Source organism: Ptychodera flava, chromosome 8 (genome assembly GCF_041260155.1).
Source record: "Ptychodera flava strain L36383 chromosome 8, AS_Pfla_20210202, whole genome shotgun sequence".
NCBI classification, from domain to species: Eukaryota; Metazoa; Hemichordata; class Enteropneusta; family Ptychoderidae; genus Ptychodera; species Ptychodera flava.
The window spans coordinates 30,878,538-30,897,106 of NC_091935.1; the positions used below are offsets into that span (position 1 = coordinate 30,878,538).

The 18,569-nt window shown below is 37.0% G+C and overlaps 1 protein-coding gene and 3 long non-coding RNA genes across 4 annotated transcripts; 2 read left to right on the top strand and 2 right to left on the bottom strand.

Annotated features, from left to right (window-relative positions):
* Positions 1 to 1,136, top strand: LOC139137947 (uncharacterized). The gene is made up of 3 exons (XR_011553507.1): positions 1 to 281; positions 615 to 759; positions 1,031 to 1,136. It is a non-coding gene; the product is annotated as an uncharacterized lncRNA (long non-coding RNA).
* Positions 1,137 to 4,796: 3,660 nt separating this feature from the next.
* On the top strand, positions 4,797 to 6,864 carry LOC139137949 (uncharacterized). The gene is made up of 3 exons (XR_011553508.1): positions 4,797 to 4,946; positions 5,152 to 5,391; positions 6,733 to 6,864. It is a non-coding gene; the product is annotated as an uncharacterized lncRNA (long non-coding RNA).
* Positions 6,865 to 10,006: 3,142 nt separating this feature from the next.
* LOC139138066 (ATP-dependent DNA helicase RecQ-like) lies at positions 10,007 to 12,451 on the bottom strand. The gene is made up of 4 exons (XM_070706289.1): positions 11,626 to 12,451; positions 10,894 to 11,041; positions 10,332 to 10,476; positions 10,007 to 10,205 (listed from the first exon to the last, which is right to left on the bottom strand). The coding sequence occupies exons 1-4, from the start codon at positions 11,794 to 11,796 to the stop codon at positions 10,007 to 10,009; spliced, it is 663 nt and encodes a 220-aa protein (XP_070562390.1). The 5' UTR covers positions 11,797 to 12,451.
* A 764-nt stretch (positions 12,452 to 13,215) lies between these two features.
* On the bottom strand, positions 13,216 to 17,768 carry LOC139139057 (uncharacterized). The gene is made up of 2 exons (XR_011553716.1): positions 17,582 to 17,768; positions 13,216 to 17,037 (listed from the first exon to the last, which is right to left on the bottom strand). It is a non-coding gene; the product is annotated as an uncharacterized lncRNA (long non-coding RNA).
* Positions 17,769 to 18,569: the final 801 nt, after the last annotated feature.

The following is an 18,569-nucleotide window of genomic DNA, read 5'->3' on the forward strand; positions in this document are numbered from 1 at the left end:
TCTGCAATTAAATTACTTCACCAGTCAAAATACTATCTGGCATTCAACACCTTGGCGAAGAAGAGTAGCGCCGCAAAGAAGGCTATTGTAAAAGCTGCTTGCAAGATTATTAAAAAGGAGATGGGATCATACATCAAAAAGGACAATATGTCCAGCAAGAAGGTCACATTGGAGTCTTTATCATCTTTCTGTTGGGATGAGGCAATAAATCACATGGACAAAGAAATCCCAGCTACAGTTAGCATTGTGAAGGCAATGACATTGAAAACAACTGGCAAAATGTGAGTGGAAAGTATACAACTAATACTGCTTTGTGATTGAGAAAGAAATTGGTCATTTACATGTACACACCTAGTTTTAAAATTGCATCAAAAGCACAACGTAGACCATAATTCATGTGAGGAAGGATAACGTGGCAATCACATTTTTGTTGATGTCCTTTCTTTGAGGGCACCACTTAATTCTCTTGTGCTGCGGACCTGTTCTCTTACACTTCTTGGAGACGTATAATATACTAATATTTTTAAAGTATATGTGTCATATACATATACAGAATGTAGGTTGAGTGTGATTCTTATTTATATTTTTGAACCTCTACAATCAATCTTATACAGGAGACCACCTGGAAGGCAAACTATGACAAAAGCAAAGTTTGGATATTTGCTTATGAACCTGCTGTATGCAAGGGCTCCTCAGAAGTGCAATTTTTTGGCAGGAGCCAATGCTGTACTTATGTGGAAGGATTCATGTAGTGAAAAGGTAAATAAACATAAATGTTTTGATGAAAAAAATTAATAATATCCATTATCTTTGACAATGTAAAAATGAGACTTCAAGGCCTAATGGCCTATTTTTGTCATCATTTTCATAATTGTGATTTAGGCTTCATTTCAGTGATTTTAGCAAGTAGGTGACCATATAGGAAGATGAGCAAGAAAGTTTGGTAGATGTATAGAACTAAAATACAGAAACACAACCAAAATGTAACGGTTAGTGAATGTTTGACTGTTTTCCTTTAATTATTACGCAGCTATTCCACTGTTTCAATAAACTTGGTGTGTGCTTCACAAAGGCTGGTGCAAGAAAAGTTGTCGATCATTTAAGAACTGCCCATGATGAAAAAATATATGAATGGAAACATGAAATTGAATCTGAGGGAACTGTGACTGTAAGTATATACTCAGACTTTATGTAACCATGGAGGTATGATGTAACTATATGTACAATTATCTCATGTAAATGACCAGAAGTATATGACTGCTGTAATTTTTCCCCCCCAAAAAGTTTTAGTGCTACATTTTGCAAATTTTTTTATGCATTTTTCTGTAATTATTTGATAATTTTATGCCAAATGGACATCACCTTTCACATTCTTTTTAATCACAATTTGGCAAAAATCTGAAAAAATGAGATTGCGTATAGTTTATAAAGGCAACTAAAATTTACTTTGGTGCTCAGAGGGTTAAAATTATTATTTTGCACCTTGTTTGAACTTACTATAGACTCATCCTGCCTGAGAAAGTAGATTATGAATTTTGATTACTTCAATTTCTTAATAATTCCCATAGGCATTTTGAATTGTCTGGTGTTCGGCTTTTGAGTACAGGGTGTGTATGTATAAAGCATACTGCTACTATTTACATTTTAATTTAGTTGTAATAAAACTTCATTTGTCCACAAAAACAATCTTTATGATACATACAGCCTACCGGTATGTTGATAAGGTGAATACTGGACATTTCCACTTGTCAGGGAGTTGGACAAGAACATAAATGCACAGAACAAAACACTTTAAACAGCATCAAAATGTTAGAGCTACTGCCCCTAGTTTTTCATCAGGCCACCATAATGGCAGTACAATTTAGTTTGGTGATTGGTTGGCACTTTTAATTGAACTTAACAATCAACACAATATGATTTCAGGAAAACAGAAAAATATTCAAAATTTGAATTAAGTTCATGAAGTTTGTATGATCATGTAGAGGATAATTTGAATCATAAAAGTAATTGTCATGTATTTACTACACATATTCTAGGATAGGTGTGAAGTGTCACCAGAAAGGCAAAGATCTGCAGCAGACGTTTGTTTACAAATACTGCCGACTCTGACGAACACACAGAGATTGCAGATTCTGGCAATGCACCTGTGCTGGAAGAAAAGAGTAAGTTAATGTTGATTTGTTTTTGGATGTAAATTTTTGTCTGCTGGAACCAAGATTTTTATCATTTCATAAATGTCAAGAAATTCGAGAAAATTAAGTTTCTTTCATTTCAACCCGGTTAAACAATGATACATCTCTTGTCTGTACAACCTATGCAGCTCCCATATAGAGATTGGTCATATACTGGCACTGTAACTAGGACTTATGTGCAATTTCTCTTCTGCATGTCAAGATTGAAATCAAAATTAAACACAAGAGCTTCTTACTTTCAACCTCAGAGAAATAGATTTGATTGGCTAACAACTTCATATGAATTATTATTTGTTTAAATTTACACCAAGCAACAGATTTTCTATGGAAGCTTAGTCTATCAGACTTGTTGTAAAGGGCCTACCTGAAACAATGCAGTTTTCATTTGTCCTAATGGTATAGGAAGAAAGAACACTATTACCCTTGCTTCAAGTATAAACCCAGGATAGCATTGTTTATTTTTATGCCCATAGATCCAGGGTTTTCCCTTGCTTGGGACAATGTACAAATCGAAACGACTGCTAGACATCAATCAACAACTCATCAAAACAAGATGATGCTGTGGGCAATGGCCTATGCTGCCAAGAATCGGATCTCATTCAGAAACATGGATGGCCAAAACACAAAGAGGGCGTCAGAAATTCCTTTGGCAAGTTTCCTTCCAACTCGACAAACTTACAATAATCTGAGGAGGAGGATGGAAATTCTTGTGTCCCGTATCATATGCACCCATTTGGACCATTTCAAGACCTACTACTCTGATTGTATTATATCACATATACAACACCAATTTTCTACTGAGTCAGCCAAGAAAAGTGAACTTGTAAGTGAAATGTTTCTTCAGACTGACTTTGCTATGTTTTCCTATGAAGCTATAATTCACAATGTACTAGTTGCAATTACTTAACATATCAATTTGATATTTGTATTCCATATTGGGTTATCAACACAATCTTTTTCAAGTTCTCAGTCAACTTATGAGCCAGTGTCAAAATTACATACATAATAAGCTTAGTTTCCATCTTCTGTTATTTTTTAAATTGCCTTAGCATGATTATTAAAAATATTTGTGACTTATTCCTCAATTAAGGTTAATCTTGGTGTAGTGGAGGAAAATCCAGCATCTCTACAAGGTGTCATTTCAATACTGGATTGGTTGCATCAATATGTGCCCAGTAAGAGCAATAATGCTAACGACATGGGATATCACATTGTAATGTGTCAGGGAGATGGCTTGTCTGTGGAAAGACATGTAGATGCCCAAAGAGCTAGGGCTGCATGCACAACTGAAAGGGGACGGCTGCGTGGCCTTGAACCAGTTTCTCAGGAGTTCCACAAAAGGGGAATATTTGTACAGGTATGTAAGGATTGTAGGAGAAGTGTATGGGTTTGCTTGTAGGGTTGCATAATAAAACTACTATCAAAATTTGAATACTAATTATTTAGGTTGGAATACTTGCTTGCATGAGCATGTAACCATGTGAACAGAAAATATGTTAACATCTTATGAATGAAAAAAATTATCAGTTACTATAAATGATTTATATGTACATTAACGCTTACATGAAATGTTGTCACTAATATCTCATTTCAGGATTTGATAGATGAATTCTATAGTGGTAGAAGTGCTGCAGACCGTGGAACACTAGTGCATGTTAAAAAACATGTTCAACCACAGAGCAGTCACCAAGAATGTGATGACGAGCTTTAACCATGTGACTGACTTCTTGAAGTTTGTCACGGAAGGTTTAGTATGTCTTGTAACAATGAGAAAACTCAACATGGGAGCCATGGACAGTCAGCCATTGAATTCTGTGTATGATCAACCACTTGATGCACGGCTTGAGTATATTACTACTGTGTGTAGAGACATTGTTAAGGAGGTTTGGCATGAAGTGGACATAAATGATTTGCATGAAATCATAAGAGATGTTGAAGGAGATGCAGATAGTGATGGATGTGGTGAAAATGGTGATGGTGGTGGAGATGGTGGTGGTGGAAATGGTGATGGTAGTGGAGATGGTGGTGGTGATGGTGGTGGAAATGGTGATGGTGGTGGTGGAAATGGTGATGGTGGTGGAGATGCCCATGGCAATGGTGGTGGTAGAGATAGTGGTACTGATGGAGATCGTGATGAAGAATACCAATACTGTTTTTGTGCAGAAGGTTATGACATTAAGATTTGCATGTGCATCACACAATAACAAATCTAGTGCTTTTAAAGGGTCAGTAGCTGTAACTTTTGCAAATTTTGTCAGCAATAATAACTACAAATGTCAACACAATTTATTTCATCTGCTCCATAAAGCATGCTAAACTGCTCACAACTAAACATGTCAAACAATTTTATACTCAGACCATTGATACATAACGTCTGGACTTTGTTTCCATTTTTAACAGTAGCATTGCTGATTGTACACTCATAGGATGTGACGAACATGAAATACTTCACGGTTTCTGGAATCCAAGCATGAAAAAGCAGTTGATACACAGAACCAGAACATTTAGAAATAAACTGAAATAATACCCAAACGTTAAAGCTAAACTTACATTTAAAACTAAAAATGAGTGAAATACCCATAATGTTCACATACTGTTCTGTGAACAACCCTACAGATGTTGGTGGCACTATGATCCAGTGCAGTAATGCTGCATGTACATATGGCAGCTGGTTCCATTTGCCCTGTGTAATGCTGACAGAAGAAACTCTTCCTGGAGAAGAAGAGGATTGGTTTTGTACAGACACTTGCAGAGGTATACATCAACATATGTTGATAAATTTCTTACATTAAGAATTTACTGTATCGTTATATCCAGGTAGAATATGAACAAGTTTGAAATCATTGTATCAGGGTTAATGAGGGTGTTTCAATATATACTTATATCAGGGAGGGTAGAAATATAACTGTGGTGTTATGTGAGAATATAATACAAAATCATTCTTGTCCATAATCACCAGATAATGCAGTACCAAGGCAAAATGTTGATGGCACTGGTTGTTGCAATAATGCAAACCATGATCATGTGTATAATTACACATGTGCTTTGTTATGGAATTGTTTAAGTGACATGGCCAGACGGGATGCAGTGAGAGAAAAACGACGGCGTGGCAATGTTGGAACATTGGAAAATCGATCTATTACAGTTTTGGCAAAAAAATCACTACAATATCTGATTTTAGGCCACAGACTTATTGCGGGTATGTTTGCTTTTCCCATCTTCTCTACAATCACAGCATTAAAGAGACGTTAGCTAGCTGTATACAGTTAACTATTTCTTTAATATTGTTGTTCTGCATTTGATATAAAATAATTCTATAAAAAGTAGTTGAAAGTTACAGCTGCTGGAGCTTTGGTCAAAAAAGTCAATGATTTATTTTCATTCTATCTTTCTATCAACTACACTTTCTCAAGGTACTAATCTTAAGGTTCCAAGACAAGAAATTGACCATTTTAAACTAACAATTCTCTAGTGTTTAATAAGCTCAGAACCCCCCTTAAATTGGATATTTTCGGAAAGCCTAGATATAGGCGAACATTTTGGTTACCATAGTGTTACCATTGTTTACATAACTATCATGTGACAGGTAATTTGCATAACCTTTCAAAAGTCGGTTTTCCCTATGTTTTGTTTCAATGCTTTGAGATATGTGGCTGAAATTCATGTTTGTGCAAGCTATCCTACAGGTCTTCAAAAGTGTGTCTCAGAATTTTTTTAAACCTTCTTAAACAGTTTTTATGCCAGAAAAACTTCCAGAGCAGTGAATTTTACCATAGTTGATTTCTTTAAATATTGTGCTCCAAAAAACTAAGCAAGATATAAAAAATCTGAGACACACTTTGAAAGAGCATTGTGACAGCTTGCATTCCAGCAAGTTTGAGTCAGATATTTTGAAGTATTGAGACAAAACATAGGGAAAACCGACTTTTGAAAGGTTATGCAAATTATCTTGTCACGTGATAGTTATGTAAACAATGGTGACACTGTGGTTACCAAAATGTTCCCATATATGTAGGCTTTCAGAAAATGTATACTTTACGTGGGTTCTGAGTTTATTAACTGTTAGAGAATTGTTAGATTAAAAAGGTCACATTTCTTGTCTTGGAACCTTAAGCATGATTGGATTCCTTATGTATAAAAATGGTGTATGTTCAGTCTGAAATTGAAAGTTGTTCCGGTTTAACCCATATGTAAATAATGACTGAAAGGCTATGACTTTAAAAATTACATATATTTTTCTATGCTATTGTATTTTCTTTTAGAGGTCTGGATAATAACTTTATCAGAATTCATTTTCTCAACTCATGCCGCATGTATAGGTAGAAGTGAACAATGCAATCATGTCATGGAAATCGAATCCAATTATGTAATCCATTGGACCTCGACAGGCATTGATCATGTACTGCTATATGCTGTATTGGCGACACTATATTTGATATGCAGAACAAAAACACTGAAAACACAATTAAAAGTTACACTGGCTCTTGATGTTGGAAAAACAATCTAAATTGTAGTTTTGTGTAATATTCTTTATCCACAGATGTGAGTGGCTTTCTACCAGAGAGGCTAGCACATGAGATTCTGTTGAACAGAACAATAAACATACGTTGAGGAGCTGGACATAACATCGCCATGGACTTAGGTACCGAGTTTCTAAACAATGAGTTTTAAGGTAAGGAAAAATGTGTAATTTTCATTACTGAGATGGGAGCCTCTTCTTATGATAATAATGGATGTTAAAATCAGCATGATTTTTGCAGCATAATGTATCTTGTCATAAGGATAATAGCAAATTTATTCGAAAAAAATCTAATTGGGAGCCATTCACATTTACATTTAATTGTAAATAGAGCACTTCCCATTTGTCATATCAATAGCAACTCGAAGGTTATGTGATCAGAAGGCACCCGGTGTTTATATTTCTGTGTATACACCTGTCCTTTCAGTCCTTTGGCAGCAAATACATGAAAAACAGGTGCAAGTGTTATCAAAGTTGAGTTTTGAAGATGAAATGAACATGTCGATGACATAAATATTCAAATAAATGATCACAAAGGGGAAATTAGTCAAATGTGGAAAAATTCAGGAACTAAACATGTCTGATAATTTGATAATTGTTACAATCAGTTTCAGGTACTTTGGGCAGAGTCTATTTAGCACTACTGATTCATTTCCACTTTTGGTCAAAGACTTTTCCTCGAAACATTAGTCTGAATTCCTTGAAATTAGTATGCAGGTTTCCAAGGGTGACCAGGTAGACTTTGTTAAAATATGTAACAGTGAACTTTTCATGTATTTTGGCACAATTTTCACCATAGGTAGTATGACTGATCTTTTTTTCCAAATATCTGACAAGAAATTACATTTCAATATTTTTATAGAGAGTCTCAAGCAGTGTAGGGAAGATACACCAGCCAACAAATAAAAAGACTAAGTCAGATGGGTGGTAGTCTTGGTGCTCATCTTGACAACTTATATGGAACAAATATTGTCAACACGCACTTCACTGACCATGGAGGAGGCAAAGAGAACTACAAGTGTGATGTAGAGAAGTTTGTCACCGAATTCAAAGAAGATGATCTTTTTGGATTTCATGCAGGGCGCCAGCATTCCGCTTTTGAAGGCTACCATTTTGATACAGAATTAAAGTCTCCAGCAGCTCTTGTAAAGAGACTGGTGATGTATGGTAAAAAGATGGACAGAGCACGAGATGTACTTCCAAGATAGGTGTTAATCATTTTATACAAATTTTGTTGCCCTGTTTCTCTTTTTATACTCTCAATAGTAAAATTGTTTCATTTAACTCCAACAAATAACAGTAGAAAAGAATTCAAAGCTCATCTCTTCAAAATATAACAACAAAGAAGTAAGATCTTGAAATTATTTAGTGCATAATTGAAGGCTAATTAATGAATGGTGTTTTAATTTTGGATTTTTTATATTTTCAAAAAATATACTAGCTACACTATGTACATATTTTGTGTCAGTGTCATTGATGCTGTTTTTTCCCATTATTTTTCACTTTTTGCAGTATTGTCTGCAATTACTGCAGCAGGAATAAAAGTGACAATGGCCAGCATCACTGCATTCAGATTTCTGTCTGTTTTTTAGTTCGTCTAAAGGATTGGTGTACATACCAGTTACAACAAGGTGTCTTAAAACATGGTAGCGTCTACAATTGTCAGAAGAAGCAAGAGTTGAGCAAAAATTAATGACTTCATCGCTGACTCTGCGTTTGTCCAGGCTTCTCTTTGTAGCAAACAAATAAGCCTTAGCCTGTATGCCTACCATCTCTACCACATCTCCCAATCTCCTGCTAATGCAATAAAATGGACTTGCTCATGCCCAGTGAATTACAGTGTCTACGTCCTTCACTTGAATTCCATTCCAAAGGCAACTGTTGAAATGAGACATCTTATGACACTATTCTCCGATGGGAATACTTCTACAATTCTTTTTTCAGTTGCTTCATCTACAGAAGAGTGGTACATGTCAACCAGTCGGTTATTGACACATTTATCTTTACCCGACCAAGCTTGCTCCCCTAATTCAGAAATAAAGTGTTCATATATATCTGCAACATCTTTGATGGTCCTGAAGATAGAAAGAGAACACAAACCTATTTAAAGTTGGCAAAGAGCCAGGAAATGGTGGATGGGATTGGTCATTGGCAATAAAATGATAAAACATGATCACTATTGTTTTACAATCAACTAAGTTATGTAATGTCTTTTGTTTTATTTGTTAAGGTTTTTCTTGTCATCCTAAAGGATTGAAATGAATGCTGTTTTCTGTCACCTTGGCAACATTCCAGACACATACTGTTGCAGGTGCAAAATTTTACTACTTTGTTTTTTGAGCTTTCAGTTGTTGTTATGAAAATTTTCAAAGTTACTTAAACTGTAACAATCCGTTAAGAATGCGTGTTGACAAGCATTTTTAAAATTCACAATAGTGTGTAAGTTATTGGCAGAAACTTTTTAATATCATGAAAATGTGGATATCATTATTTCAAAAATGGGAGTAAATATATTACCAGTCTTGCAATCATGCAGAAATCAGTGTAACTTTTCTCTCTGGAAGCTTCCACTGTTTATGTATAAGAATTTACTGGGACTAAGTGTTGGATGAAAAATCAAACTTCATGGCATAAATAATAGGCATTTACAATACTGACCTGCAATAAATTATTACTTTCTTTGCATTTTGTCCATCCCTTTTAATGGTATCAATGACCCAGGTGAGCTCTCTTTCATACGTCATGGCTGGCTCACTTTTATAGTGCAGAAATATGTTAGGTCTGAAAAATATGAGCAAGCAATGAAACACAAAAACATTTGGCAAAGTGGCTAGAGTAATAGACTGAATATAGGAGTTTGTGAGGCACCAGCATAGCCATGATACTGTGCTTCTTCTGCATGGTAGCTTACTGTTTTGATTGCACAAAAGGTTTATTAGCTGTGTCTTAAAGTTTTTTTCTATATTTTAGTTGTGTAACATATCAGCAATAGTTACTTTTTAATCCCTGCACTATAATGCAATACCAAGTATTTAGAGTATCAACACAGCACAGAAAACATGGCATGTTAAGGCTGCATTAGTATCATAGAAAATTGAATGGAAATCTAGTTGTTACAAATACACTGGCTGTGTTGTCAAGCACAAAAGGGGCACTTCAGCATGCTACATTATTGCATGACTTTTTTTAAATATTCCAGGATGACATGTTATGCAATTAAATTATTCAGGTTCACATTGGTCACTTATTGTTAATGTGTGAACATTGTGCAAAGCACATAGACTGCACAATTAATTTACAGAGTTACAGGATGTTTTTTCTTACCTATCAGAATAACAGCCACTGTTTTCACCATTGAATCATTTAATAATAAATTTGTAAGAATCTTGTGTCTCATTGCTTCAGTCGCTGTGGCAGTCAACATCACAACAGGACAGGTAATCAAGCTTCTCAAGATTGACACTTGCTTGTATTCAGGTCTGAAGTCGTCACCCCTATAGAGAAGGCAAAGTTAAAGTATAATGTAACCTGCACATTCGTAATATGTATGATATTCTAACTGCTATTCATATCAGAGGTAAATACAGAAGTATGGTAATAATTCATATCATTATACCTACCATTCTACAATGCAGTGTGCTTCATCACAAGCTAAAAATGATAGCCTGGTCTTGTATATGTCACTCCTCAACATTGATCGCCATGGATCTCTGCAAATTGATTCTGGTGATGTGAAGACAACTGAACACTTTCCTCCAGTGATGTCTAAATAAAAAAGCAGTTCTGACCTATTAGTCAAAAGAGTCTTTCAGTGCTAACCGATATAGGTACCAAAATTATGAACAGATGTCCAGTAATTAACAGGAGAATTACCAGAAATATTTTTCTTGACCAAACTATATTTTTGGAGCACCATGTCAGTGGTCATTCATGCAATTTTGACCTGTGTATGATCATCTAACATCTGTTGACATGAAAAGTTATTATGAAATGTGGTATGGGTTTAAGAGGTCAGATTTTATAGAGCTTAATTGTTTTACCCTCAAAATACTTGTTGCTTCCATAGACAAACAGTCAATAGTTTACCTATTAAGGATCAGGAGGTGTTTGTGTGTGACTGACAGAAATGTTCAAGACTTTCATATGTAAATCAGCAAATATTATCATGCTTCAAAGACATACCATCTATTTGGTCTGATGTCATCTCTGACATCTTAAGAATGCACCCAGATTTGATTCCTTGATCAGTCCATCTCTTTTGTTGATCTATCATGAGACTTCTTAATGGTGATACAACTAAACCAATGTGTGGCCTGAGTTCTGGTTTCATCTGTTGAGTATACAAAGACAATTGAACCTTAATCCAGGAATGGTTAATTGACGGGATTGTACTCCTGCAACTCCGCCTACTGACACTAATCTTACCACTGGAGGCCTTGATCTCATAACTAAAGTTCCAAAGTAATCTTCAGAGATATTTGTCATAGTTATTCTATTGTGGAAGCTTACTTTATCATCAACTGGTAAGATGAACTAAATATAAGTTGCCATTGCATAATTGACAGAAAATATGTGCACACTGAAGGTCACAAGAGGAAAGATTTTGACTGTGCATCATACACTTTTTCACAAAAAATGGCTATTTCTGATCACAGCTGCATGTTTGGGAATAAACCACACGAATCTACTTCTAATACATTCTTGTCAAATCTATGGTCAAACATGGAGCTAAAAAGGAAGGTTATTTTCATCTTTGTAAATTGTTTCTCGTTACGTGTTTACAAGACCTGTGCAGATGTTCACTCTGAACTCCAAACATGTAATAGAACAAAAGCCATTTCCTATTGTGATATAATTTTTTTATGGTAACTATAGTAAAAAAATATTGGAATAAAAACTAAAATTGTCACTTACCTCATCCAATACCAGTTGTGGCACCACAAAACAGTCACTTTTTCCGTAACCTGTTGGCAGGATCCCACATGTATGATTGCCATCAACAATATTCTTAATTATACTCACTTGTTCAGGCTTAAATTCATAGGGAAAATTAAATTTAGTGTGAACTTTCTTCAATAAATCCATAGTGAAACGAAATACCAGTGAGTTCAACTGTTGTTGATACTTCCCTGAACAAAGGTTTTGAACTGCTTGGATCAAGTTGATGTTTACTTACCACATTTGCTAATGAAGCTATGCATATGTTTGACCTTAAAAATTTGACCTGATAGCATAGGATAATTAACGCCTTTACTTATAACGTTTCAGTGCAAGGAATTTTTTCTTAAACCTTGTAAAGTTTGCTTTTTTGACAAGTTGTGACCCCTTTTTGGCATTTCGGATCATGTGTGATGAAGTAAACTTCCCACTGACAGCAAAGTTTAGAATAGTCGTTGTTCTTTTGTTTTAAACATGAGCAAAAATGTTTCGCAGTCTTTTAGCTTTCGCGCAATGTTTGCTGGGTAATCTCGCATAGCGAGAATAAAAATGGCGGCTCACATCTACCGATCTACCGCTTACGGGTAGTTTTTCGTAGTTTTTAAGTAAATGAAGACATTGTTGTGATCGCAACCCCTGTCCGAACATCCCTTGTGCTCACGCGGATCATCCGACACAGGTTTCAGGTACCAATTTGCTGATTTGTACACGTTATCGCTGCGGTCCCGATCGGGACCGCAAATCTCCACTTTTTTGGCCAGGCGTTTGTATGGCGGAGGTGGGAGGCGGCGTAGCCAAAGCCGGACACTCTCGCCATTACTCGTAGGGCTAAAACTGCAGTCCGGCCGCGCATGGTTGAACATGTACTGCACAGTGTTTTTCTGTGCATGGAGGTGGAAGCGAGCCGGAAATCTTAGATGTCATAGATTTGTCATTTGACGATCTGCAAATTGAATTTTTCAGTCAGCTTGCCAATTTTAATAGGTTTCCTTCAAAATATTTTACAAGAAACTGTCTCAGCAAATGTTATGAATCTGATAGTTTTCTATGATCCAGAGAAAATGCTGTGCACAGTCCCATGACCAAAAAGTTTATCCAGACAAAAAATAAATGACGATCATCTGCAGCGTTTTAAAAGTATAACTGTCTCTAAGAAAACATTAGCAGGATCACCAGTCTCAGTTTGCGTACTTAAATTTGATCGAGATGAGACAAAATTTGTGCGAAACCACAGACTGCCAAATGTTCTGATCAGTGGTTGTTTAAAAAGAATTTTAGAGATGAACATGGCATAATGACTGCAGCTATAGAGGCACCACCTAGTACCTACGGGATGACATGCATACTTTAAAGTAACAGAGCTTTCCAAATATGAAAAACAGGGGACAGATTTTCTAGCATCTAAAACTTGTGCAAACACTGATAATATTTGATAATATTAATGACCGCTTCATAAATTAATATATATAATCATCAATCACTGACTACACACACAAAGGGAGTTATGATTTGTGTCACAATATACTTGAACATGTTATGTTGTGTAATAAAGATAGAGTAATTGAATAACATTCATTGGCCGTTGACCAAAATTACACACTTTATTGAGACAAGGAAGAAATTTCAATGTTACAAGCATTCATGACCCATGATGTACTGTGTTATTCAATAAATCTTTTGAAAATGCGTATCAAAATATGAGTTTTCATTGTCAAAAAAACTAAAAAGGGATTGTTCATTTTCTTTTGTCTTTAATGAAATCATTCATCATTTCTATCCCCTCAAAAATCATCTATTGAGTACCAGAAGTGCTTGTTGAAAGTTGGTGGGTTCAGAATAACATAATTTATGCTTACTAATATTTTTTGAACCCAATTCGTAAATTTACTAACAATTTCGAAAGGCCAGGGAGAGCACAGTACAGCAATATGAAGTTCAATTCATTATCAAGAGGTCTGCTGATTACCTGGCATTAGAGACAGGTACACTCCATTTTCTCAATGTTGCAAATTAAATCTCGCATGCCTGCAGTTACGTTCAGTTCTTAAAAGCATACAATGCAGGTGAAGAGAAAGGATTCTTCCAATACGAGTGGATGGATCCACTACAGTCAGCTGTTTATAGCAGCCTGAAGGCAATAAATATCAGCCAGGAAGACTATGCATTTGTCGGCATGTCTGGGAAACTCACTGAGTGACCATTTTCAGTGACTTCCTCTTATGGTACAACAACACTGACGTGAAACCCTTTCTCAGACTCATTTACTACATGGTTGCCTTCTAAAGAGAAAGAGGAGTTTATCATTTTAAAGACGTTTCATTTCCTGGTATGACTTTGTGATACCTCTTAGGACAGTTTCTAGCCGATATCAACTTCTCTCTAATCAGTGAGCAACATTGAGACTTGTACAACACATTCCCAACAAGCTCTGCATGGCTGTGTGTTATTGGTGATAGGCTTCCCATCCCAGACCTATAGCCCAGAGCTAATTCAAATCCCACATCATCGGCCATCCAAGCATCAATTTTCACCATTACCAAGAGGCAGATATAACCACCATTCACAGTGGTAAACACTGCAACAGGATAGTATGCTATGATGCCAATGCCCTACACCTTTGGGCACTGATGCAGAAAATTCCAACAGATTCCACATTACAGAAGAAAGGCCAGTGAATATTCAAAATGGAAACGGTTTGAACCCGTGGCTGTGGAGTGGCTGGACTTTGGTGCCTAAAAGGAAAATATCCATATTCAACATAGGGGCAATGCAAGACAGGGACGTCTCGGCAGTCATCAGGTCCTCATTTGTTGTGAAACCTCCAACACAGTGTACCAATTCCATGGCTGCATGGCACATTTGTGACCTGAACACAGAGGTAAAGATATCAATGGGGACTGAAGAAAGTAAATGCATGAATTCTATAGGGATACTATGAATAATGACAATGAAGAAGTCCCCCACCCCTGAAATCAAATGGTCCACCCCTTACAAATTAAATGCAGCTGATTTTCGCAGAAGGTGAAGATGGGAGCTGCAGACACTGATGTTTTTGGACCCCATAGCCAAGTCGACCTGCTGGATTGCCTGTAAGATATGGATGTTATGGAAGACATCTGACACAGTAGCTAGACTGAACTCAAAATGTGTCATTGAACTTGTCACCAATGTTATCATTTATGTCGTGGAAATGTGGAAACACAGTATCTGCATGTGCCTCGACACTGCTGGCGTAGACCCTATTTCTTCGCTTTGGCTTCTGTCCACACTCAGTCTAGCCGCGTGGTCGATGATCAAGCTACAGTTGTAAAATCTGCTCATTTTAATGTGAATAGTCGCCAATAGAGACTGTGACGTCAGTGGTGTCCCTTTCAAAGTCAATCACTGAAAATGATCCTCTCAAGATTGGCCTATGACTTGTTTGGGCAGAGCTAGTGTCAACATAATTTACATATTTGACGTCATTTTCGTGCAAAAAAAACGGCTGCAAAGGAGGCACAGACCATTGTTGAAGCCATGATTTAGACTGCAAATGAGGTACTGCGAACGGTGCCGGGCATATCGTCTCTCAAGAAACAGCAAAGAGATGCTACGATTCAATTTCTCCAAGGAAGAGACGTCCTATATGTGTACTGTTGACAGGATTAGGAAAGTCCCTGATTTACCAACTCAAACCAAAGGTACTAGTGGCTATGAATGCTCGTGGAATATGACAGACATGGTCAAACCGAGTTACGAAACCAACCGTTCTTGTTACTAGCCCGCTGAATGCATTGATCAACGACCAGATTAAAAGCTGTATCACGCTTGGTATTAGCGCAACATGTCTCAGAACAGATGATGAAGTTATTTTGGAGTTGTGCACCTTGTACTTAGGCATTCGTCAGACACAATGCCATCTTGCAGCACGAAATGCAAACACATGTGTTTCTTATTCAACTTCATTTTCATGGCCTTTTTAAATGTATATTTGTTTTTATTTTTTCATGAGAGGATCATTTTGAGTGATTGCCAGCTTGACCATTGCCCTAACCTCATGTCATAGTGTTATAGTTATGACAAACAACCCAAATATGTCAATAAAAATTTAATTAACATGACACTGATAACTGTCTTTATTCAATATTAAAGCAATGTGAGCTAAACACCTGTACCAAGTTTCATGAAATTTGATGAACCATTTCTTGACAAAATTCATTAAATTTGCAAATCAGCAGTTAATTGACATGATGGTACTACAAATCTTTGCACGCCATAACACTACTTGAAGATTAACATCTGTACCACATTTCATCAAATTTGAAACAGCATTTCTAGATATATCAGACTAATTAGGACATTCATCAAATATGCAAATTAGTAGTTGACATGACACTTCTGAATGTCTTCACACAGTACTATTAACAGTACTGAGAGATGAAGTTTCATCAAATTTGATGCAGTCTTTCTAGACAAAGCCCACTAATTTGGAAAGTTCATTAAATATGCAAATTAGCAATTGATTGGCATGACACTGCTGTCTTTGTACACTATTACGAGACTGTGTGCGAAAGATCTGTACCAAGTTTTGACAAATGTGCTGCAGTATTTCTAGACATATCACCCTGATTACAAAAAATTCATCAAATATGCAAATTAGCAATTAACTGATGCAATACATACTGACATGTCATTGTGTGCTATCAGAGCTCTGTGTGATGAATATCTTTACAAAGTTTCATCAAATTTTGTGCAGAAGCTGTAGAAACAGCCCCTTTCCAAAAAGTCATTGTCAATGACATAGTCCCCATAGTAATCCTTTTACCCAGTTTGAATGAAATTGCTCCAGGCATCTCTGGGAAATTTGCGTGAACGGACGCACACGCACGCACACACCGACACAAGCACATGACCAAACCTTTAAGTCCCCCAGACAATGTCCCGGGGGACTATAAAGGATATACTGGGTACTTGAGGCTGTTCGTAGTGGAGATTTCTTCGGAATGATTGAGTGCGATATGGAAGTGCCATCACATCTCAAAGAACACTGTTCTGAGATGTGTCCACTCTTTAAGAACCTGAACATCTCAGGATCAGACATAGGAGAACACATGCTTTCAAGTTTCATTCGCAAAAACATGAACTCAGATCCCCGCATCGGTCACTGATTGGTATCCCGCATGGCAAGAAACCTCCTTATTTCACCCACAGTCCTGAGAGATGGTCTTTCACCCCTTCTGAAGTGGTAGATTGAACATGGCCTTGTTGTGAAACTAATACACCAAGTCATCAAGTATACTCCAAAGTCATGTTTCAAAGAGTTTGTTGAATCTGTCGTGACCCTCAGGGAATGTGAACCTAAAACAGGCAGCAGTCTCTTGAAAACCGTATATTTGGTTTTTATTCGATCTGTTAATAGTAAAAAGTATAAAACCAGTAAGTTTCATATGTGACTCAGCACACCATAGGCTAGCTCACGGTCCGTGACTAGCTGCAGTACAGTAGCTCGTCACTCGAGGTTTTGCCTTGGTATTTGGGTTGGTCGTCCGACCCAAATACCCAGGCAAAGCCTCGAGCTACTGTACTGCAGTGCAGGTAACCATTGGCGGGCCTAAACTTGAGAATTGTTGAGTGGCCATAGAACAACGTCATCGTAAAACATTAGTAAACTGATCCCTGGTTAGAGTCAGATAAATAAGTCTCACATTTACAATGTAAAGTCTGAAATCATGGATATAGCAGAGTTTCTCCCAACATTCACAGGCGATTGTCCGTGTATTAAAGTTCCACGGATCATGCACGGATGAATTGCATAACAGATGTACTGGCGGTAACTCACTGAACTGTCCGTCACATGGTTTTGCAAGCATGCAACCACATAGAGGGACTGTGATGCAACAAAACAAATTATGTATGAACGGCTTAATAACAGTATAAATAAAAGCATTCTTACTTCTTTGTAAGACTAGTAGTACTCAACAGAAAACTTCTGAACAGTTATTCAATAAAAAGACAGGAAACAGGCTGAATTCACTGGAGCAGCGTCCGTCTACTAGTGCTGTGTCACAAATGGCGGCAAAGGCAGTAGTAGTTAGAGGTTATAAACGGCAAGCGAGGGTATGGGTATTTGGTTGCGGACATAAGACCTCTGGGGTGAAAATTAGCATATTTGGCGGGAAATAATCACCGAGCGAAGCGAGGTGATTATTTCACCCAAATATGCTAATTTTCACCCCAGAGGTCTTATATCCGCAACCAAATACCCGAGCGCACCGTTTATAACCTCATTATAATATGCTAAAGTTAAAAACAAGTGGGCAATTTTGCTATTTAGGGCTGAAGTTGGAACGAGAGTTCAGGAGCGCCCAGCCTCATACAAACTCTAAAAAAGAACGTTTCAGAACGCGCGCGCGTGCACAGTTGAATTCATAAAATACGGTTACGCAACGCATCGATATCGCGATTAGACATCGAACTTTTAAAGAATTTCACTTAAAAAAACGCTCAAAAAACTTTTAAAAAATCATGTTGTTGTTACATAGCCTCCGCTCCTTACAGAAACTCTTCATTTGTTGGTTCGTCAAGCTGCACTAGACTAAAATTTAACAATCAAAATCAATCTCAAGCCATAGACTTGTTCGACATTATGGCGCGTTGAGCTCTCAAGTGGGCGTTAGAAATTTGCGCGAGCTCAAAAATGTTACGCGGCGCGCAGGTCTTCTTGTTGAAAATATAAACCCCGGCTCCAGCCAATCAGATTGCCAAATTCCAGCTAAGCATATTATAATATAAAATAAACGAATTATATTATTACAGCGTGAGGGCGGGCTTCACATCACGACCTTTCCATTTCTTGGCGTAAGGTCCAGCAAGCAACGCATACATCTACCTCTGAAGCCCGCCGACAAGTTGCCCTACGAGTATCAACAAACTGGAACTTG

Coding starts and splice junctions, on each gene's coding strand:
- LOC139138066 (XM_070706289.1), bottom strand. CDS start 11,796: ATGGATTTATTGAAGAAAGTTCACACTAAATTTAATTTTCCCTATGAA. Junction 11,042..11,625: donor CACAACTGGTATTGGATGAG/GTAAGTGACAAT, acceptor TATACTCAACAG/ATGAAACCAGAACTCAGGCC. Junction 10,206..10,331: donor GCACACTGCATTGTAGAATG/GTAGGTATAATG, acceptor CCTTCTCTATAG/GGGTGACGACTTCAGACCTG.